The sequence below is a fragment of the Chiloscyllium plagiosum genome, unplaced genomic scaffold, assembly GCF_037043375.1.
Source record: "Chiloscyllium plagiosum isolate Xiang-an unplaced genomic scaffold, Cpla_swu_hap1 HiC_scaffold_3, whole genome shotgun sequence".
Taxonomy (NCBI): domain Eukaryota; kingdom Metazoa; phylum Chordata; class Chondrichthyes; order Orectolobiformes; family Hemiscylliidae; genus Chiloscyllium; species Chiloscyllium plagiosum.
In genome coordinates this window covers 134,275,221-134,299,483 of record NW_028270141.1, presented here as the reverse complement: position 1 = coordinate 134,299,483, position 24,263 = coordinate 134,275,221, and the positions used below count along the sequence as shown (strand labels likewise).

Below are 24,263 nucleotides of genomic sequence, written 5' to 3'. Positions count from 1 at the left end.
AGTGAAAGGAAGCATCAAAGGCAAAATTCATCAAGCAACTGCTTTTACAACACTGCTTGTGGGCCAAGAAGAAAATACTTAGCAGGTCATGGACTTATTTCAGATTTCCACAGTGTTTTGCTTTTGGAGCCACTTCACTGAAATAGCTTGTGGCTGTTACTTTTGAATCCCAGTGGGTGATCTACTGTATGTGTCGAGGAGCCCCTCCCCCCGCACCACATACTGTCACCTCTAGTTCAAATCCAGATTCCATCCTCAGAAGGGCAGGGCTTTGCAGTAGTGAGCCTGCCTCTGGCAAGATTGCTCTGAAACAGGCATGCATCAGATATCTGACTCTTTCTGCTATTTTACAACTTTGTTCCTGATCCTTCCTCCTAACCCACCTCTGCGGGACCAGGATAATCCACCATTTGAGCATAGAAACAGGAGTAGGCCATTCAATCTCTTGAACCTATTCTGCCATTCAACAAGATCATGGCTGATCTGTGACGTAACCCCATATACTTTTGGCCTGTATCCATTGAAAGCTTTGCTTAACCTGTCTCAGATTTAAAATTAACAACTGATCTAGCACCAAGTATTTCTGCAAGAGTGTTCAAAACCTCTACCACCTTTGTGTATAGAAGTCCATCTGAACATCTCTCCTGAGTGGTCTGGCTTGAAATTTTAGTCTAAGCCCCTTCTTCAAGAATCCCAAATGCAGGATTTGCCATTTGTTCTCTGTCGCTATTGCTTTTTGATCCATGTGTTTGGAAACTTGGTTTCCTTCAGCTTAGGATAATTCTGTCACCTCCTAGCAAATAGCACCACCGACTGGTCTTTAAGATTTCACCCTTTGGTACATTTTAGAAACAATCGTTGTTTTGAGCAAAAAAAGGTCAACAAACATAATATATTAATCTTTGTTTTAACTGGCATCTTATGAACCAGCATTCTTGATAAATTGTCAAAACTTATATACAGAAATACTGGAAGTTTATTGTGTTATAGCAATCTCCGTGATGTCTGAGTAGTCAGTTGATGGTGCAAAGGTCTCTGCCGGTTGAGTAATGGAGTCATAGAATCATACAGCACAGAAACAGACTCTACAGTCCAACTTGTCTGCACCGATCAGACATCCTATTTGCCAGCATTTGGCCCATTTCCCTCAAAACCCTTTCTATTCATATACCAGTCGCTATGCCTTTTAAATGTTGTAATTGTACCAGCCTCCACCACTTCCTCTGGCAGCTCATTCCATATACACACCACCTTCTGATTGAAAATGTTGTCCTTAGGTCCCTTTTAAATCTTTCCCCTCTCATATTAAATCTATGCCTTCTGGTTTTGGACTCGCCCACCCTGGGGAAAAGATCTTGTCTATTCATCCTACCCATGCCGCTCATAATTTTATAAACCTCTATAAGGTCACCACTCTGATGATCCAGGGAACATAGCCCCAGTCTATTCAGCTTCTCCCTATAGCTCAAATCCTCCAACCCTGGCGACAGCCTTGCAAATCCTTTCTGAACCCTTTCAATGTTTACAAGATAAGCATACCAAATGCCTTCTTCATTATCCTATCTACCTGCAACTTCCCTTTCAAGAAACTATGAACCTGAACTCCAGGGTCTCTTTGTTCACTAACACGCCCCTGGACCTTACCATTATGTGTATAAATCCTGCCCTAATTTGCCTTTCCAAATTGCAGCATCTCACATTTATCTAAATTAAACTTCATCTAGCACTCCTTGGCCCATGGGCCCATCTGATCAAGATCTCGTTGTACTCTGAGGTAATCTTCTTCGCTGTCCATTACACCTCCAATTTTGGTGTCATCTGTAAACTCACTAATCATATATCCGATGGTCACATCTAAATCATTTATATAAATGACAAAAAGCAGTGGAACGAGCACCGATCCTCGTGGCACACTGCTGGACATAGGCCTCCAGTCTGAAAAGCAACCCTCCACTACCACCCTCTGTCTTCTACCTTCGAGCCAGTTCTGTATCCAAATGGCTAGTTCTCCCTGTATTCCGTATGATCTAACCTTGCCATGTTACCAGTTTACCATGATGAATCTTGTTGAATGCCTTACTGAAGTCCATATAGGTCATGTCCACTGCTCTGCCCTCATCAATCCTCTCTGTTACTTCTTCAAAAAACTCAATCAAGTTTGTGAAATTGATTCCCAATGCACAAAGCCATGTTGACTATCCCTAATCAGTTCTTGCCTTTCCAAATACATGTAAATCCTATCCATCAGGATTCCCTCCAACTTGTCCCCCACTGATATCAGGCTCGCAGGTCTATAGTTTCCTGGCTTTTCCTTACCACCTTTCTTAAATAGTGGCACCACATTAGCCAATTTCCAGTCTTCTGGCACCTCACCTGTGTCTCTCGATGATACAAAAATTTCAGTAATGGGCCCAGCAATCACTTCTCTCGCTTCCCACAGAATTCTAGAGTGCACCTGATCAGGTCCTGGAGAATTTATCCACCTTTATACTTTTTAGGACATCCAGTACCTCCTCCTCTGTAATATGGACATTTTTCAAGAGGTCACTATTTATTTTCCCACATCCTCTGTCTTCCATATCCTTCTACACAGTAAACACTGATGAAAATTACTCGTTAAATATCTCCCCCGTCTCCTGCAGTTCCACACATAGGTGGCCTTGCTGATCTTTAAGGGGCCTTATTCTCTCCCAAGTTACCCTTTTGTCCTTAATGTATTTATAAAATCCCTTTGGATTCTTCTTAACCCTATTTTCCAAAGCTATCTCATGTCCCCTTTTTTCCCTCCTGATTTCCCTCTTAAGTATACTCCTTCTGCCTTTATACTCTGCTAGGAAATCACTCGATTTCTGCTGTCTATACCAGACAAATGCTTCCTTCTTATTCTTGACCAAAATCTCAATTTCTTTAGTCATCCAGCATTCCCTACACCTATCAGCCATGCCCTTCACCTTAGCAGGAACATACTGTCTTTGGACTCTTGCTATCTCATTTTTGAAGGCTTCCTATTTTCCAGCCATCTCTTTACCTGCTAATATCTGGCCCCAAGCAACGTTTGTAAGTTCTCGTCTAATACCATCAAAATTAGCCTTCCTCCAATTTAGAACTTTAAATTTTAGATCTCGTCTATCCTTTTGCATCACTATTTTAAAACTAATAGAATTATGGCTGCTGGCCCCAAAGCACTCCTGCACTGACACCTTAGTCACCTACCCTGCCTTATTTCCCAAGAGTAGGTCAAGTTTTTGCACCTTCTCTAGTAGATATGTCCACATACTGAATCAAAAGATTTTCTTCTACACGCTTAGCAAATTCCCCTCCATCCAATCCCTTAATACAATGCAGTCCCTGTCAATGTTTAGAAAGTTATAATTCCCTATTGTAACCATCCTATTATTCTTACAGATAACTGAGATGTCTTTACATATTTGTTTCTTAATTTCCCGCTGACAGTTTGGGGGGGTCTATAGTACAACCCCAATGAGATAATCATCCCTTTCTTATTTCTCAGTTCACCTAAATAACTTGCCTGGACGTATTCCCAGAATTTTCCTCTCTAAGTATAGCTGTAATGCTATCTCTTATCAAAACACTATTCCCCCTCCTCACTTGCCCTCCTTTTTGATCCTTCCTGTAGCATCTATACCCCGGAAAAGTGAGCTGCTTGTCCTGTCCATCCCTGAGCCACATCTCTGTAATTGCTATGGTATCCCAGTCCCATGTTCCTAACCGTGCCCTATGATCATCTGCCAAAGTTTTATTTAAGGCAAAGTTACATTACTATTTAAGTGATTTATGCTGAAAATAAAGTATAATAGTGATGCATTATATTTCAGTTACTTAGTGTGTGCTTTTACATTGATTATGTGCACCTCTTGATCAACCAAAATATTTGATGAAGTGACTCACTCCTGGTCCCATAGGTGCCAGTAATTAAAAGGTTTGCTGTCTTATGAATCAAACATAGAATGAGAGTTATAACATTTATTTTAATCAAATTAAGAAGTAAAATTTTGATGCTTATTTTTATACTTAGCAAATCTTGGGAAAAAAACTTTGCAGCATTGCCCAGGATCCTGGTATTGGTTCCAGCCAATGCTGTTGGCTCCATGTCTTGGAAGTTGTAATGTGTCAAAGACTGATAACATATGACGGCACCATCTGGACCCTGGATCATTCAACAAGACATCAAGGATATATTTGGATATTTTAATCCCATGGTTTTTAATAACTCTGCATCAAGTCTTTCATTGGGATATATCATGTGCTGTGTAATAGGGCATGTGTTAACCGGAGAATGAGGTTGAATGGTTGGAGAGAGATGTATGAATAAATGTTCTCCTTTCTACTGTATCCATATTCCTCAACTCCCCTTATTGCCTCTTAGAGCTCACCTTCTCTGTGTCTCTATTCCCACTAGGCAGCTTTCCTTATTGATTCCCATGTTAGCTGCTCCTACTTCCGTTGCATTAACATCACAAATTAATATTCCTCGCCGGTCAACATCTATACTTGCTCAACCAGACATGACCTACGGAAGTGGCAGTCCTGATAAATTGAAATAAGCTTGGGTCTTGAAGATTTCACGTGATGGGGCTGGACCTATATTCTTTGGTAGCTTTTTCCATTATGGGAAGAAAGATTGCTAATGTACTGTTTTGGTAACAGATGGGCCCTAGTGTTCATTTCTGGGATGGGTGCACAGAAGTGGGAGAAATCTTGGCTCTACGAACCCAATCTTTAGAAATGGCCACTGTACTTCCAATTGTTTGGTCCTGGGATGTGGACTGGATAGGGAATTGGGTCAGGTAACTCAGAGGTAAAGAGGCTGCCAGCTCTGAAGGCAAACTGATGCACCAGCACAGTATACAAATTTTAAAAATAATCATCAAAATAGGAACCATCCGTCCTGTTCCCACCCACTTACACCCTCACTCTCCATGCCCTATCCACGCCAACCTATCTTCTGTATCTGTCCCAACAAACCCTCATATACCTGTGCTACCCTATGCCCTTCTTATGGGCCCTTCAAGTTCCATATGTCTCCAAATATCTCCATAGCCCTTTGTGGTCTCTGTGTCAACTTGATGGCAACTCATACCCCACCACTGGCCTTCTTCTCCAGAGCAACTCAGCAATTGTCCAGAATGGGCATTACTCAGGAGCCTCCAGTTAGAAAATAAAGTTAGCAGCCTATTGATTGTGTCACAATTTAAAATAAATGCTGACAATTGTTTTCATTATATTAGCTTTCGGTTACATGTTAAAACTTACATGTTAAAACAAACATTTCACTCAAATGAACCACGTCTCATGTGAGAAAATCATCACCAAGCCTGCCATTTCCACCTCTGTAACATCACTCAACTTATTCTTGACTCAGCTTGTCTGCTTATCCATAGTTAGTTATCTTGACAATAACAACTCTATCAGACTCCTGACCAGTCTCCCACATACTACTGTTTGTAAACCACCTTCACGCTGATTGATGATGTCACTTCTGCCCCCATCATGGCCACTCCCACAGCCACTTCCGGCCCTCACATCATCGCCGATGCCACACGCTCAGTGACTTCCGCCACCCCTACTGCCGTGTCTGCCACCACTTCCGACCCCACCAGTGCCACTCACCTGCATTCTGCTGACACGCCCCACACAGACCCCACTGTCACTATCCCCACCCCCCAGAACCCTGAGGGGAACACTACCCCTGCTCATGCCTCCACCCCCATTCCCCCACCATCACACCCACTCCAGGTACTGGCTCCGACCCCACTCCCAGCTCCACACCCACACCAGATCCCAGCTCCCAGCCCTGCCGAGTTTTCACCATCCCTCCAGACCTCCCACTCACTGAGAACGAACGATCAATCCTCAGCAAAGGACTCACCTTCATCCCCCTCCATCCACGCATCAATGAATTTAATACACGCCGTGACATCGAACACTTCTTCTGTCGCCTCCGCCTCCGAGCTTACTTTCACAATCAGGACTCCCGCCCACCTTTCGAGGACCCCTTCGCCCACCTCCAACACACTGCATCCACCTGGACACCCCGCGCTGGCCTATTACCTGCCCTCGACCTCTTCATTTCTAACTGCCGCTGGGACATTAACCGCCTCAACCTGTCGACCCCCCTCCCCCACTCCAACCACTCACCCTCACAACGCGCAGCCCTCCAATCCCTCTGCTCTAATCCCAACCTCACCATTAAGCCAGCGGATAAAGGGGGTGTAGTGGTAGTCTGGCGCACTGACCTCTACACCGCTGAAGCCTAACGCCAACTCGAGGACACCTCTTCCTACTGCCCCCTCGACCATGACCCCACCCCCCATCACCAAACCATCATCTCCTATCCCCCCTAGTCCAGGAACTCCCCACATACGTTCGAGACACCACCCACGACCTCCACCTCCTCCAAGTCTTCAATGCCTCATCTTCACCATGGATATCCAATCCCTCTACACCTCCATCCGCCATGACCAGGGCCTCCAAGCCCTCCGTTTCTTTCCTCTCCAGACGTCCCCAACAGTACCCTTCCACCGACACTCTCATTTGTTTGGCCGAACTGGTCCTCACCCTTAACAATTTCTCCTTTGAATCCTCCTACTTCCTCCAGACCAAAGGGGTAGCCATGGGCACACGTATGGGCCCCAGCTATGCCTGTCTCTTTGTTGGCTACACAGAACAGTTGATCTTCTGTAATTACACCGGCACCACTCCCCACCTCTTCCTCCGCTACATTGATGACTGCATTGGTGCCACCTCATGCTCCCGTGAGGAGGTTGAGCAATTCATCAACTTCACCAACACATTCCACCCTGACCTTAAATTTACCTGGACCATCTCTGACACCTCCCTCCCCTTCCTGGACCTCTCCATCTCCATTAGTGACGACCGACTTGACACTGACATTTTTTACATATCCACCGAATCCCACAGCTACCTAGATTACACCTCATCCCACCCTATCTCTTGCAAAAATGCCATCCCATATTCCCAATTCCTCCGCCTCCGCCGTATCTGCTCCCAGGAGGACCAGTTCCACCATAGAACACACCAGATGGCCTCCTTCTTTAGAGACCGCAATTTCCCTTCCCACGTGGTTAAAGATGCCCTCCAATGCATCTCGTCCACATCCCACACCTCCGCCCTCAGACCCCACCCCTCCAACCGTAACAAGGACAGAACGCCCCTGGTGCTCACCTTCCACCCTACAAACCTCCGCATAAACCAAATCATCCGCCGACATTTCCGCCACCTCCAAAAAGACCCCACCACCAGGGATATATTTCCCTCCCCACCCCTTTCTGCCTTCCGCAAAGACCGTCCCCTCCGTGACTACCTGGTCAGGTCCACGCCCCCCTACGACCCACCCTCCCATCCTGGCACTTTCCCCTGCCACCGCAGGAACTGTAAAACCTGTGCCCACACCTCCTCCCTCACCTCTATCCAAGGCCCTAAAGGAGCCTTCGACATCCATCAAAGTTTTACCTGCACATCCACTAATATCATTTATTGTATCCGTTGCTCCCGATGCGGTCTCCTCTACATTGGGGAGACTGGGCGCCTCCTAGCAGAGCGCTTTAGGGAACATCTCCGAGACACCCGCACCAATCAACCAAACCGCCCCGTGGCCCAACATTTCAACTCCCCTTCCCACTCTGCCGAGGACATTGAGGTCCTGGGCCTCCTTCACCGCCGCTCCCTCACTACCAGACGCCTGGAGGAAGAACGCCTCATCTTCCGCCTCGGAACACTTCAACCCCAGGGCATCAATTTGGACTTCAACAGCTTCCTCATTTCCCCTTCCCCCACCTCATCCTAGTTTCAAACTTCTAGCTCCGCACTGTCCCCTTGACTTGACCGGACTTGTCCGACCTGCCTAGCTCCTTTTCCACCTATCCACTCCACCCTCTCCTCCCTGACCTATCTCCTTCATCTCCTCCCCCACTCACCTACTGTACTCTATGCTACTTTCTCCCCACCCCCACCCTCCTCTAGATTATCTCTCCACGCTTCAGGCTCTCTGCTTTTATTCCTGATGAAGGGCTTTTGCCCAAAACGTCGATTTTGCTGCTCGTCGGATTGCTGTGCTCTTCCAGCACCACTGATCCAGAATCTGGTTTCCAGCATCTGCAGTCATTGTTTTTACCTTACTGTTTGTAAAATCTAGGCCATTCACATAATTGCTCTGTGGTCTTCAGAGAACTTGGAGCACATGCCTTCACACATCATACTCCTCCTCACTGATTATATTGGCTCCAATTTAAACAATGCCCTGATTAGAAAATTCTTATCCTTGTTTTGAATTCCTGTCATGGCCATTCCCTCTTTATCTATGTAACCGCCTCCAGCCCTATGACTCTCTGAGAAATCTGCATGCCTTTAAACAAGGCATCTTGAGCATCCTAAATTTTAACTATTCAATTTTAACTGTTGAATGCTGTGATTTAAGCAGCCTCCACCCCAAACTCTGAAATTGCTCCCCTGACATTTCTCCTCCTTCTTAAAAGTACTCCTTAAAACATATCTCTGACTGAGAATTTGATAATTTCACAGGACTCAGTTTCTTATCTTGTTATGGGTGCCTTGGGACATTTCTTTATGTTAAAGCACTATATAAGAACAGCTTGTCAATGTTGCTCCCCCTAGCTTTTCACAAGCATGTTACAAACTTGACATTGCAACACGAAGGACAATGGATTTGTTTTTATTCTTTCATGGAATCTCAGCATTTCTGGCCAGGCAGCATTTATTGCCCATTTGTAATTGTCCCTGAGATGATGGTGATGAATCGATGAACCACTACCATCTCTTTGATGTAGGGACATGCACAATGCTATTAGTACTGGAGGGGAACTTGTATGATGAAATGGCGGTGTTCCATATATTTGCTGCTCTTGTCCTTCTAGATGACAACTGTTTCAAGGTTGGACGCTGCTGTCTAAGAAGCATTGGTGAGTTGCTGCAGTGCATCTTGTATATGGCACACACTGCTATACTTCAATGAGTAGTCGATGGCATGCCAGGCAAGTGGGTTGCTTTGTTCTGGATGGTATTAAGCTCCTTAAGTCTTGTTGGAGTTACTCTTATCCAGGCAAGTGTTGTGTTCCATCATGTACTGACTTGTGCCTTGCTGATGGTGGCCAGACATAAGGGAGTCAGGAGAAAAATGATGAATTACTCAGTGTTGAATTTCCAGCCTCTGACCTGCTCTTGAAGGCATAGTAATTTGAAAGTTGGTGCAATTCAATTTCTAGTCAATGGTGATGGTGGAGATTCAGCACTGGTGAAGCAGTGTATATCAAAGAGATATGGTCAGATCTTTTCTTGTTGGAGACTTGCCCTTGAGTTTGTAGCATAAACGTCATTTGCCAATTAACAACACACACCTGATGTTTTCCAGGTTTTGCTATATATTGGCATGCATTTGACATCTTTATTTAAGGAGTGACAAACAGGGCTTATCTCTGAATTAATAAAATTGTACATCTGTGGGATGTTGATTTCACTGGCTGGGCAAGCATTTATTGTCCATCTCTAACTGAGATGGTGATAAGCTGCCTTTTTGAACTACTACGGTCAGTCTGATGTATATACACCCAGAGTGTTGTTCGAGAGGGAGTTCCAGGATTTTGACCCAGCGACACCGAAAGAAGGATGATATATTTCCAAGTCAGGATGGTGAGTGGCTTGGAGGGGAACTTGCAGATACTTGTTCCCATGTATCTGCTGCCCTCATCCTTCAATGTGTGAGAGGATGTATGTTTGGAAGGTGCTGCCAAAAGGACCCTGTTAAGTTGGTACAATGCACTTTGTACATAGTAGTATGAACTGCTATCATTGTTGGTCAGTCGTGAATGTTGTAAGTGTTAAAGTGAGAGCCAATCAAGTGGGCTGCTTTGTCCTGGATAGTGTTGTGCTTATTGAGTGTTCTTAGAGCTGCACTCATCCAGAAAAGTGGATCACGTCACAGTCTTTACTTGTGACTTGCAGATGGTGGTTGGGCACTAGGGAGTCACAAGATGAGTTATTCAATTCAGAATTCTCAGCCTCTGATTTGCTTTTATAGTTGTGGTATTTATATGGCTTGCCCAGTTCAGTTTCAATTCAGCTGAGAGACCATGGTGAAACAGGGTGTTACTGAGCAGGTTATTGCTGAGTAAATTTTGCCTGATGTTGATGATGCCTTCTATCGCATTACAGATGATCGAGAGTAGACTGATGTGACGGTAATTTGTCATGTTTGATTTGTCCTGTTTTTTATGTACAGGACATACTTGGGCAATTTTCCACTTTGTCAGATAGGTGCCAATGTGGTAACTGCACTGGAACAGCTGAGCTAGTTCTGGAGCTCAAGTCTTCAGTAATACTGCGAGAATGTTTGAGGCCTATAGCTGTTGCAGTAACCAGTGCATTAAGCTGTTACTTGATTGCATGTAGTGTGAGCTGAAAATGTGTTGCTGGTAAAGCACAGCAGGTCAGGCAGCATCCAAGGAACAGGAGAATCGACGTTTCGGGCATAAGCCATTCCTGATGAAGGGCTTATGCCCGAAACGTCGATTCTCCTGTTCCTTGGATGCTGCCTGACCTGCTGTGCTTTACTAGCAACACATTTTCAGCTCTGATCTCCAGCATCTGCAGACCTCACTTTCTCCTCCTGCATGTAGTGTGAATCAAATTGGCTGAAGGCTGGTATCTGTGATATTGGGGACTTCCAGACAATATCAAGATGGATAATATTTAGGTATGGCTGGTGTTACCCCAGGTATGCAGTCTTCCACTCTTCATTGTTCCAGACTGAATTTGCGGCAATTGCAATTGGAGAGTGAGAATATGCTGAACCATAAGGTTACAGATCGTGTTTGAGAATGATCTTGCTGCTCTTGAAGGCCTGCAGATGTCAGTAAGGAGGAGCTAATGTTGGTCTCCAGAGCCTTGGCCAATGCCCAGAGTCTGTCCATTTGAGACATTGTTGCCTTGCTATCAAGGGCAGTGACTTTCACCTCATTCTTTGCATTCAACACATTTATTCATATTTGGACCAAGGCTGTAATAATGTCTGGAGCTCGTAAACTTGATAGAATGTGAATTCAGCAGTTTATTGATGTCAAAGTACTGTTAGTTCTGCAAATGACATCTTTCATCACTTTGCTTGTGATCAAGAGTAGATTGATGGAGTAATAATTGGTCACATTAGATTAGCTCTTCTTTGTAGACAGTACATACCTGGCTATTTTCCACATTATGGAAAAGAAATCAGAGTGAATGTTTCAGGTCCAGTGACCTTTCTTCAGAACTGATGCTAGGAATCAATTATCAGTTCTGAAGAAGGGTCACTGGACCCAAAATATTAACTCTGATTTCTCTCCACGTATGGCAGGTCTCATTTTGAGCTGGATCATGCCTAGTGCAGGCCTCATGGTTGGACTCATATGGCTGCATTGTATTGTTAGCTGGTGAGGGCTCTTCAGAGGAACAGGGAGGGAATGATGCTTTGCATGGATTCAGAAATTCAGAGATGAGAAGACAGAGAATGCTGAATGCAACCTGCCATGAAACAGCAGAGGCCCATTATCCCAGAGAGACCCTGGCCGGAGCCTGTGAGAAAATCCTTAAGCCCACAACCGAGACCTTGGAGCCCGTTACTGAGACCCCAGAACCTGTTTGAGACCCCACAGCCCATACCGAAACCCATTACCGAGACCCCAGAGCGTGTTACTGAGACCCCGGAGCCTGTTACAGAGACCCAGGAAGTTGTTTCAGAGATTCCAGCTGATGTCAAGAGTGACAGGAGGAATAACAGAGGAGGAACAAGAAGAAGAGTGAAAGATGACCTCTATTGCAGTAAAACCTTACATTATATTCAGTGTTACAAGATGGCACTGGAGCGTGGCACACTTTGCATGTATCACACAAGAAAACCCCAATTGCTGTATTTTTATATAAATGTGACAATAAATCTAAATCTAATTGAATCTAAGACACTGCCAGAACTGTTGAGATTTTCCAGTAATTTCTGGTTTTCTTTCTGATTTCAGCACCCATTGTTCTTTTGGTTATCGATTTCCACATCGTTGGGTAGATTTAGTGCTGTAGCTGTGCAGGAGTACAAATTCTTAATACTATTACTGGGAGCTTGTCAGGATCTTTGGTGTATGCTGTGCCTTTAACCATTTCTTGACGCCACACGGAGTGAATTAAATTGTCTGAGGAATTACATCTGTGCTGCAGAGACCTCTGTCGGAGCTCAGATGGAGAAATGGCTTGGTGTTTCTAGCTAAATATGTGTCAGCCTTGTCTTTTTCATTGTCGAAAAGCACAGCAGGTCAAGCAGCATCCAAAGAGCACGAGAATCGACGTTTCGGGCATAAGCCCTTCATTGCCTTTTTCATTGTTGTGCTGGACTCCTCTATGAAGGTATTCATGGAGCCTCTCTTCTAGTTGCTTTGACTGTCCACCACTCTTCATAACTGATGTCACAGAATTTCATTGTTTTGATCTGATCCATTCTTTGTGTGATCATTTAGCCCTGTCTATTGCATGCTGCTTTCACTGTCTGACACCATCCAGGACAGTGCAACTGGTTTGCTTGGTACCCCATCCACCAAGTGTATCCGTCACTCTTTTCACTACTGATGCATTGTATCAATATTATATACCATTTGCAAGATACACCGCAATAATTCATCAAGACTTCTCAAATAGTACCTTCTATACCCACAACTTCTAACACCTACAAGGACATGGGCAGTAGATGCATGGGAACCACTATTACCACCTGCATGTTCCCCTCCAAGCTACACAACATCCTGACTTGGAACTGTTGCTATTGTGCACTGGTAGTGGACATGAATTGGGAAGACAAGAGGTAAACTACTTGCTGCAAATTTTCTACATTCTGACTTGCTGTTCTTAGTCACAATATTTATATTGCTGGTGTAATTCAATTATTGGTCAATGGGAGTCCCCAGGATGTTGGTAATGGGGAATTCAGTGATGTTGAATGTCAAAGAAGATGGTTAGGATTCTCTCTTATTGGTGTGACACAAATGTTACTTGCTACTTATCAGAACAAGCCCAAGTGTTATCAAGATCTTGCTGCATATGGGCAGAGTGTTTCAATATCTGAGGAATCATAATGATGCTGAACATTGAGCAATATTCAGTGAACATACCACTTAGAGTCATAGAGGTGCATAGCACAGAAACAGATCCTTCAGTCCAACTCATCTAGGATATCCAGTCAGCACGGACAAGTCTAGTCTCATTTGCCAGCATTTGGCCCATATCACTCTAAAACCTAACTGTTCATATACCCATCTAGATACTTCTGACCTTATGATGGAGGAAAGGTCATTGATGGAGCAGCTGAAGATGTCCCGGAGCTGATTTGACTGACTTTCAGCATTCACAAATATCTTCCTTTGTGCCAGTTTTGACTCCAACTAGAGGACAGTTTTCACTGATTGCCATTGAATCCAGTTTTGCTCATGCTCTTTAATCTCATACTTAGTCAAATGCTGCCTCAATGTTGAGAGGTCTCATCACACCTCATCTATGGAGATTAGTTCCTTTCCCCACATTTGGATGAAGTTCACAATGAGATCAGAACCTAAGTGGCCTAGGCAGAACCCAAACTACATATCAGTCAGTGGGCTATTCCTTTGCAAAAGCTCTTTAAAGGCACAGTTGATGGCCCCTTCCATCACTTTACTGATGATTGAGAATAGACTGATAGGTGGTAATTGATTGGGTTAGATTTATCTAGCTTTTAGTGTACAGGACTTACCTGGGCAATTTTCCACACTGTTGGGTAGATACCAATAGTATAACTGTACTGGGACAGCTTAGCTAGGGGAGCAGCAAATTCTGGAGCACAAGTCTTCAGCACAATTGCTGGAACTTTGAGAGGGCCTTTGGTCTTTGTAGTATGTTGATTTTGGGGTGTTGTGATCACAGTTACATAACATAGGCTGTCGACAATTCGTTGCAATATTCTCATTGTTTATAGAAATGCAAGTTTAGATGAGGTACTTTAGTTAATTAAGCAAAAGAATTAAATATATGACCCGAGACAGATGAGAATGCTTTACTGATCCCAAAGTTCTACAAAATGCAGCAATAGAAGCAGCACACTTCCACATTTCAGATACGTTGCAGTTTTTTGTGGTTGTCTTTGGTGGTCTTCATAACAAAAATCTTTGCTTTTCCCTTGGGTTGATATTTAGATGGTGACTTGACCCCAGGATCCTCTCATAGCTGTCCATCCCCACCTATCCCAATTTCAGGGCCAGCAATCTCTGGCTCAGAGGTTTAAGACAGCTGAATGATACAACAATGACTATAAGCAGCTCCCCATATCCATCCCCACCTATCCCAATTTCAGGGCCAGCAATCTTTGGCTGAGAGATTTAAGACAGCTGAATGATACAACAAGGACTATAAGCAGCTCCCCATAATGTCCCCTTTCCTACCTCCATTTGAAGGTTTGTTTGCATTTCTACTAAGAATAAAAAACTCTTTTTTTAAAACATTGTATTCATAATAGGGTAGTGCAGCACCTGATAAATCTTTGGTGTTAGTCATGACCTCAGTGATCCTTAAAACCTGTCAACTGTTCTTATATATGGGAGATCCAGCAGTTGTGGAGACAGGGTCATTGGGGCATTTAAGAGACCTCTGGACATGCATACATGAGGATCAGTGGTCGGTACAACATCATGGGCTGAAGGGCCTGTTCTGTGCTGTACTGTTCTATGTTCTATCTGTTTATATATGCAGAAGCCTAGTAACTGCTGTAAAATTCAGGCTGCACAGAAAATATTAAATACAAAAACTGACAGAATTTCAGTTTTAAAGGGGACTCTAATTTTCAACAAATATCCAGTGCCTTTAGTCATTTCTTGTCATCACAGTGAGTGAGTCGAATTGATTGAAATTTAGTTGTCAGATCACTGAAGCTGAAGAGTGTGGTGTTGGAAAAGCACAGCCGGTCAGGCAGCATCTGAGGAGCAGAAGTTTTGACGTTTTGGGCATAAGCCCTTCATCAGGAATTTCCAGCACCACACTCTTCGACTCTGATCTCTAGCATCTGCAGTTCTCACTTTCTCCTAAATCACTGATGCTATCAGCACAGTGCTCCTGGGTTTCTAAAAGACTAAATACAATGTGGAATGCATAATGGTATAAAATCAAAATATAGAGAGCCATTTTCTAAAAATTGAATGCAGGACTTTTAAACTTATCCCAAGGAAATAGAATATCCTTTACTGTGAATAGATAGATGACACAGCCTTCTCTAACCTCAAATTGATTGGGAAAATATAAAAGCAGAGAGACAAAGGCCAATTCAACATTAAAAAGAATTCAGTAACATTATGGGGCAATTTGTACTCATTTCCAGTTTTTAAGTATTCTCCATATTCTAGGATTTCATGTTTAGAATGACCAGGACCAATGCTGTCCTAATATCGCTGCAACCATTGCTGTTAGAACAATAAGCCAAACTCTTTGCTCTGCCGTGGGCACTCCTTTAGCTGTAGTAGTCACTGTTGTCAATGTAGGTTTTGTTGATGTGTTTTCTGGTTTGATTGCACTGTTTCTATGTGTGAACAGATAGGGTGCATCCTAGAAAAGGTGTAAATAAAAATAAACATTAATAATTTGGTTAAATGACACTTGGGTCTATGTTCAAGTTACTGCTGCATGTGTTTGTAATATTATACAATCCATTTCCTGATGAAGATAACTGTAGATTTAAGGCTTCTGTTATAGATAGAGCACAGATTCTAGGTGTGAAATTAAAATAAATATTCAAATAAACATTTGTGTATTTTATATCTTGGTTTGTTAGTATAAGAAAGTTGTACATGCACTTTGCATACATAATACATAAACAATACAATGACTCTAGGTGACCAAAAAATAAATGAAGGTAAAGCAGTAGGCCTTGTCTACTTGAATTTTAGCAAGGCCTTCAACAAGGTCCACATGGTAGACTGGTTAGTAAGGTTAGATCACGTAGGATTCAGGGAGAGCTCGCCAGAGTGCTGCAAGGATCGGTGCTGGGTCCTGTTGTTTGTCATTTATATAAACAATTTGGATGAGATTAATAACCTTTAGGAGGCATGATCAATAAGTCTGCTAATGACACCGAAATTGATGGTATAAAAAGTAAAAAAAAAAAGGTTATCTCAGAATACAATGGGATCTTGATCAACTGGGCCAGTGGTCCAAGGAATGGCAGATAGAATTTAAATATGAGGTGTTACATTTTGGTAAGACAAACCAGGGCAGGACTTACACAGTTAATAGTAGGGCTCTGGGGAGTGTTGTCGAACAGATTGCAGGTAAATACTTCCTTGAAAGTGGGGTCACAGGTAAACAGGGTGGTGAAGAAGGTATTTGTTAAGCTTGCTTTCTTTGGTCAGAGCACTAAGTACAGGAATTGGGATGTCATGTTGCAGCTGGACAATACATTGGTTAGGTCACATTTGGAGTACTGTCTTGCTATAGAAAGGATAGTATTAAATTGGAAAGGGTACAAAAAAGATTTACAAGTGGGCGGCACTTGGCACAGTGGTTAGCACTGCTGCCTCACAGCGCCAGAGACCCGGGTTCAATTCCCGACTCAGGCGACTGACTGTGTGGAGTTTGCACGTTCTCCCCGTGTCTGCGTGGGTTTCCTCCGGGTGCTGCGGTTTCCTCCCACAGTCCAAAGATGTGCAGGTCAGGTGAATTGGCCATGCTAAATTGCCCGTAGTGTTAGGTAATAAGGGGTAAATGTAGGGGTATGGGTGGTTTGCGCTTCGGTGGGTCGGTGTGGACTTGTTGGGCCGAAGGGCCTGTTTCCACACTGTAAGTAATCTAATCTAAAAAAAAAGTATGTTACCAAGACTGAAGGATTTGAATTATTAGAAGCTGGAGAGGCTGGCACTTTTTCCTTCGAGTTTAGGAGGCTGAGGGGTGACATTTTAGAGGTGTATAAAATCATGAGGGACATAGATAGGGTGAATAGACAAGGTCTTTTCTCCAGATTAGGTGAATTCAGAACTAGAGGGCATAGGTTTAAGGTGAGAGGGGAAAGATTTAAAAGGGACCAGAGTGGAAACTTTTTCACGCGGAAGGTGGTGCGGATATGGAACAGTAGAGGAATTGGTAAAGATCGGGTACAATTACAACATTTAAAAGACATTTAGACAGTACATGAATAGGAAGGGTTTAGAGGGATATGGCTCAATGCAGGCAAATAGAATTAGTTTAGTTTTGGAAACCTGGTTGGCATGGTTGAGTTGGGCTGAAGGGTCTGTTTCCATGCTGTATCACTCCTTGACTCTATGACTCTATTTGCATAAGAACTATCTGTATTAGAATCAGAATTTCTATATCAACCATTCAATACATCATGAACAGTTGAAATATTTTGTAATGACTATCTAGATTGACCAAAAACCCTCATTCATGTAATGAATTATGGTGTTTTCAAAGGATATGCCAGACTTTCAGAAAAAGATACACCTGCTAACATTTTCAAAGGTGTTTTAGAATAAAATCAATGCTCTGCTGTTAAAATTTTTCATCAAAACATTACAGATTATGGAGCAATGCGATAAACACATTTAAAGTTATGAAAGTGTATGACAGGCAGCTAGAAACTGACTGCTTTCATGGAGATTGGGAATCTGGAATGAGGGCCACAAAAATAAGATTAAAATGTAAGGGATTTAGAACAAACAGCAGGATAACTTTTCAGAGAGAGCTAAGAAGCAATGAATTTCACTTTTGGGATTGTAGTTGAGGCACGAATTATATATTGGATTAGATAAATGGATGAAAGACTAAGAAAAAGAATTGTGCCTGGGTGAGTAAATATGTTCAGGAGTATTCGCTCAGATGAAGGTTCAACATCAACAACTTTTTGGACTGAAATGTTGTGGGATTTTTTTGTCGTAACTATTCTGTATTATGGCAACCCCACACATATTATAGTGATTTGGTTTCACTGGATAGAGTTAGCAATAACTTTAACCAGTTAATGGGCTTGGCTGGAGGTGAAAACCCTATGAATGGGACTGAAGCACAAAAGGATCCTGAAATTCACCTGAACCCGCCCAGTACATTTCAACCTTAAAACTTAATTTATTCCTAGGATGTAGAGGAGAGAGACATTGAAAGGAAATGTGCATCGTGTCTAGAGTTACTCTGCACACTAAAATTTTATCAGACCAGAAGTGGACCCAATGATAGGTCTGGAATCCAGGGAAAACAGCCTCGGTGACTTGTGGTTCACCAGTCATGTTTTCCAGTCATTCAGCGACCTAATTAGTTGCCAGTGAGGATGCATGAGTGTCCGTTCCTAAGATCTGTCACCTTTTGGAGAACCAACAGCTCAACAGCATTACTGGAAGTGGTGGCAAATGCTGGGACTACACCTGGAAGAGGTGGATGCCACTGAAGGATGCAGCCCTCCCATCAAGCTAAATGGGATCAGAGGTCAAGGGAATCCGAGGCAGGAATGCTTTGGTGAAGGGTGTGGTCATTACCATAGGGATGGACAATTACTGCCAGGGGCTTTGCTGCAGACCATAGTATGCCATAAATCTAATTAGCTCCCACCATGCCCAAGGTGAGCTGCATTGGGGGAGCTAATTAGGTTTCCTCAGGCATTCTTCCTAGATGCAGCAGTAAAACTTCAGTAACAGGTGGAAGAGGCCATTAACTGGCCACTTAAGTAGCTCTATTAGCTTTTGGGTTGGAGGACTACTGTCCACCTTGCCAACGGTTCTTAATGGTCTTGATGTCAAGGAAGCAATTGGCATTCAACTCTCACCTTCTCCCATTATTTTACAGCCTCTCATCATTTTATGCTCTTACCCACCCCCTCACCCTCTAAGCCCATCTCTAAAACGTTTATAAAAGTAGTCTTTTGTTTGACCTACTGGCAGTTGTTAACTGTTACGACACAAGGGAGAAGTAGTTGCCAACAGTTTATTAAGCCACTGTATAAAACCTGTTTACTTACAGAGGTAGGACACTTCAGTTTGGTTCGGTCATGGGTAAAATTATTGTAATTTTGCTTGTGTCCAGTTCGTTCCAGCTGCAGGAAATAGAATTTTTAAAAATCAATAAATAAAAATGCATGTGTTTGAATGAGAATGAGGAGAGAGACTGGTGTGTAAGTTTTTAAAAATACATTAATGGAATGTTGGCATCTCTGGCAGTGGGACAACATTTATTGGCAATGCCTAATTACCCTGGAGAAGGTGGGGGTAAGCTATTTATTTGAACTAATGCAATCCCTTGGGGATGTTGAGAGATCCATAGTGTTGTCTGGAGGTCATTACAGGACTTTGGCTTTGTAAAAATGAAGGCATGGTCATAAATCTCCAAGTACAGGATGATATGTGGCTTGGAGGAATTCATGCAAGTGCTGGTGACAACTGCTGCCCTTGTCCTCATCCTAGAACCCTACAGTGTGGAAGCAGACTAGGTGACCCATTTAGTCCACACTGACCCCACCGAAGAGCATCCCATCCAGAACCAACCCCCATAATACCCCTGTAACCCTGCATTTCTCATAGCTGCTCCACCTAGCCTACACATCTTCAGACTCTGGGAGGAAACCCAGAGCACCCAAAGGAAACCCAAAGAGCCTCAGGGAGAATGTGCGAACTACACATAGACAGTCACCTGAGGGTGGAATCAAACCTAAGTCCTTGGCACTGTGAGGCAGCAGTGCTAACCACTGAGCCACCGTGCAGCCTTAGTGATAGAGATTGGGGGTTTGGAAAATGCTGTTGGAGCAGCCTTGGTGAATTTCTACATCGTGTAGATGGTAAATTCTGGATGGTGTTTAGCTTCTTGTGTTGTTGGAGCTGCATTCATCCAGGCAAATGAAGACTATCTCATCACAGTATTGTCAATCACCACGTAGATGGAGGAGAGGTTTGGGGAAACAGGAGATGAACTACTCGCTGCAGACACCCTCTGAACTGCTTTTGTAACCACAGAATACCTGGTCCAGTTCAGTTTCTGGTCATTGGCAACTCTGTTGTTTAAAAAAAAGCATCAGCACAGGTTCATATTTATTAGCACAAGTGTTTTTTTTCCTGGAAACAGCCACTTGCTGACACTTGTAAAATCTAAGAATATTAACAGCCTGAGAACTCCATTATTGAAATATGAAAATGTAGCTCATAATTACTTAAATGAAAAATATAATGTTGCTCTAAATAATCTATTTACATGGCATTGTCGTAAGTCCATGAGAGACATAGGAGCTGAAATAGTTCATTCAGCCCATCAAGTCTGCTCTGCCATTCTTTGAGATAATGGCTGATCTGATAATGCTCAGCTCCATTTTCCTGCCTTCTCCCCATAATCTTTGATTTCCTTACTGATTAAAAGTATGTTTATCTCAATCATGACTATACTTAATAACCCAGTCTCAACAGCTATCGGCAATAAAGAATTCACAGATTCATTACCTTCAGAGAAGAAACTCCGCCTCATCTCTGACTTGAATGTACAGTCCCTTATTCTGAGATGATGCCCTCTTGTCATAGACTCTCCCTAGACTCTCCCACAAGGGGAAAACAACCTTTCCGCATCAACCCTGCCAAGTCCTCTAAGAATCTTGTATGTTTCAATGAGGTCACTGCTCATACTTCTAAAATCCAATGAGTCCTGGCCCAACTTTCTCAACATCTCTTCATAAGATAGTCCCTGTATACATGGTATCCGTCTAGTGAACCTTCTTTGCCACTAACATCAGAATATCCTTTCTTAGATAAGTGGCCCAGAACTGCTCACAGTATTTCAGCTGTGGTTTGACTAGTATCTTTTACAGTATTAGCTATAAAGTATACTTTATATATTTTTGTACTCAATTTCTTTGAAATAAAAGCTAACATTCCAATGCCTTCTCTTTTATGTGCTGAACCTGGATGCTAGCATTTTGTGGGTTATGGACAAAGACTCCCAATTCCATCTGTGCGGTAGCTCTTTGCATTAGTTTTCTATTTAAATTACATTCAGCTCCTACATTGTTCCTGCCACAGTGCAAAATCAACATTTCCCCACATTGTATTCCATTTACAAAGTTTTTCCCCACTCATACAACCTGTCTATATCCCTCTGTAGTTTCTTTGTGTCATCCTCATCACTTGCCTTCCCACCTATTTCTGTGTCATCTGCAAACTTGGGGTTTGTGCATTCACTTTCCAAGTCATTACTATATACTGTATAGTAAATAACTGTGACTCCAGCACTGATCCCTATGGCAGTCCATGAGCTTACAGCTTACCACCCTGAAAATGTCCCCCTTACCTCAATCTTCTGTCCTTGTTAATATACTATATCCAACATCAGGGGCTCTTATCTCATTAAGTAGTCTAAAGTGTGGCACTTTCTGAAAATCTAAACATATTACATCCACGGTTTCCCCATTTATCTATTCTACTTGTTACCTCCTTGAAGAATTTTAGAAAATTCATCAGGCGTGATTTCCCCTTCATGAAGCCATGCTGAGTCTACTTAATCTTAATATTAATAATCTTAATAAGTGAAACTATCACTGTATTCTAACAGATGAAAGGCTTAACAGACAATCAATTTTTCAATGTATAATTTCAGTTACATCACACTGCAAATTTTTGCTATAAATTCTGTGTTACGATCGAGCCCTCCACAATCACCTGATGAAGGAGCGTCACTCCGAAAGCTAGTGTGCTTCCAATTAAACCTGTTGGACTATAACCTGGTGTTGTATGATTTTTAACTTTGTACACCCCAGTCCAACACCGGCATCTCCAAATCATTAATCTTAATATGTTTTTCTAATCGCTCTGCTATTACATCCTGTATAGAGGACTCTAATGTTTCCCCAGTGATCGTCACTGGCTGCCTCCTTCTCTTTTTGAATAAATGCGTTACACTGACAGTTATCTGATCCTCAGGGACTTTTCCAGAATGTAAAGATTGTTGGAAAATTACTATCAGTGCATCCACTATCTCTGTAGATACTTCTTTTACTGTTCAAGGATGTGTCCCATTAAGTTCAGGGAACTATCAGCCTTTAGCCCAATTAGTTTCCCTAGTAGATTTTCTCTAATGTTAGTTATTGTATTTAGTTCCTCTCCGCATTTTATTCCTTGATTATTTAGTATTTTTGGAATGCTATTAATGTCCTCTATTGTGAAGACCGATGCAATGTATCTAATCAAATCCTCTGCCATTTCTCCAGCCTCATTTTTTAAGGAGCCATTGTTCATTTTGGCGACTCATTTTCTTTTTCTTTATACATAAAGAAGCTTTTTCTGATATGTTATTAGATTAGATTCCCTACAGTGCGGAAACAGGCCCTTCGGCCCAACAAGTCCACACCGACCTTCCAAAGAGTAACCCAACAGACCCATTCACCTGCTCCCTACTAATGCATCCATCACTATGGGCAACTTAGCATGGCCAATTCACCTGACCCAAACATCTTTGGACTGTGGGAGGAAACTGGAGCACCCGGAGAAACCCACACAGACACAGGGAGAATGTGCAAACTCCACGTGTACAGTCACCCGAGGCTGGAATCGAACCCTGGTACCTGGCACTGCGAGGCAGCAGTGCTAACCACTGAGCCACTGTGCAGCCCCTAAAAATGTGGTTCTTCGTGATCAAGGACGCTAATAGATTTTAAAGGCTTTTGAGTATATTGTTTCTCAGTTTACTAAGGCATTGATTACTGCATCTAAATATCACAAGAAAATATTCAGAGAATCCCCACAGACACCAACCCTCTAAAGAATATCCAACTCAGACCCACCCCCTCCCTGTAACCACACATTCCCCATGTCTCACCCACCTAGCCTGCACATCACAATGGGCAATTTAGCATGGCCAATCCACCTCACCTACACATTTTTGGACTGCGGGAGGAAGCCCACTATGCATGGGGAGAATGTACAAGCGCCACACAGACACACACCCAAAGTTGGAATTGAACCCAGGTCTATTAGTTTACCCTCAAAATTTATTTTCTTCCTCTTTATCACTGATGGGAAAAATCTCACTCAAAGTATTTTTTTTCCCATTGGTAATGCCATGTCCAAACAGAAATATCAAAATTATTGAATTACAAGTTATTACAAAATTTAATAGTATAGAGAAAGGCCATTCAGGTCATGGTGTGTGCTTCACATGAGCCTTCTTCAACCTATTTTATGTAACTCTAAAAAATATAACCTATTCCTATCTGATGTGCTTATGCTTAAAATGTGTGTATGCTGCTCAACAACTCCATGAAACAGTGAGTTCATATTCCAGCCAGTAGCTAAATTGAGCGGTTTCTTCTGAATTTCCTATTGATTTTGTTAGTATAATGGCTCCTAATTCTGGTCTCTCCACAAGTAGAAACTTGTGCTACCAAGAATTTTAATAATATTCAAGACTTCTATCATGTCACCCCTCAAGTCTTCTCTTATCTAGGAAAAAAAGGGCCAGTCTGCTCAATCTTTCCTGATAGGTATGGCCCTTCTCTTCTGGTAATGGTCTAGCAAATTGTTTGCACCCTCTCTCGTGCTTCAATTTGCTTTCATGAAATGGTAACAAGAACAGTTATTTGTTCTTTCATGAGGCGTGGGCATCACTGACAAGGCCAGCATTTGTTGCCAATTCCTAATTTTTAAAAATGGGAAATCACCATAGTCTGATCTGTTACAACTGGTGGTGATTTCACTTGAGGGTCGCCTCGAGGGTAGACATTAAGAAGGAAGGGCCTTTGTAGTAACTTCACCTAGTGCAGGAATTGAACCCTCACTGTTGGCATCACTCTGCATCGCAGACCCTGGATCCCCAGCTGATTGCACTAACTGACCCTTAGTTGTCAATCCCTAACTGCCCCGGAACTAAGTGATTTTCGCCAGTTCTCAAGGTCTAAGTAACATTCGTTGCATGTTTAACAGAATTTGTCTGCTTTTCAATTCTATCCCTCTTGAAGTGTATGCCAATAAGTTTTAATTTGCTCTGACAACTATTTTCAGCATGTTAGTCCATACATAACAATTCTGCCGCCTACAGGGAGAGAAATGAATCTCTGTTGTGCACTTCTGGAGAAAATGCTGGGCTTTCATTTTCATTAACAAGATCTCAGGCTTCAGTAGCTGATCAAGAAGTGGTGAAAATTGGGTGGTCATTTTTGAGAGACTGAATTGGATGCGGTACAAAACTCAAGTCACCACCACTGAACAACGTGCTTAATGAGATTA

At 42.8% G+C, this 24,263-nt stretch overlaps 1 protein-coding gene across 2 annotated transcripts in view; it reads right to left on the bottom strand.

Annotated features, from left to right (window-relative positions):
• Positions 1-14,081: 14,081 nt before the first annotated feature.
• The window catches only part of plb1 (phospholipase B1), a 169,196-nt gene continuing 159,014 nt past the window's right edge, over positions 14,082-24,263 (bottom strand). For both annotated transcript variants that reach the window (XM_043687220.2, XM_043687221.2), the window contains exons 57-58: positions 19,028-19,102; positions 14,082-15,633 (exon numbers count right to left, since the gene is read on the bottom strand). In XM_043687220.2, coding sequence (XP_043543155.2) covers positions 15,445-15,633; positions 19,028-19,102 — 264 coding nt within the window. In that variant the 3' untranslated portion in view covers positions 14,082-15,444. The remainder of the gene's footprint in view (positions 15,634-19,027; positions 19,103-24,263) is intronic.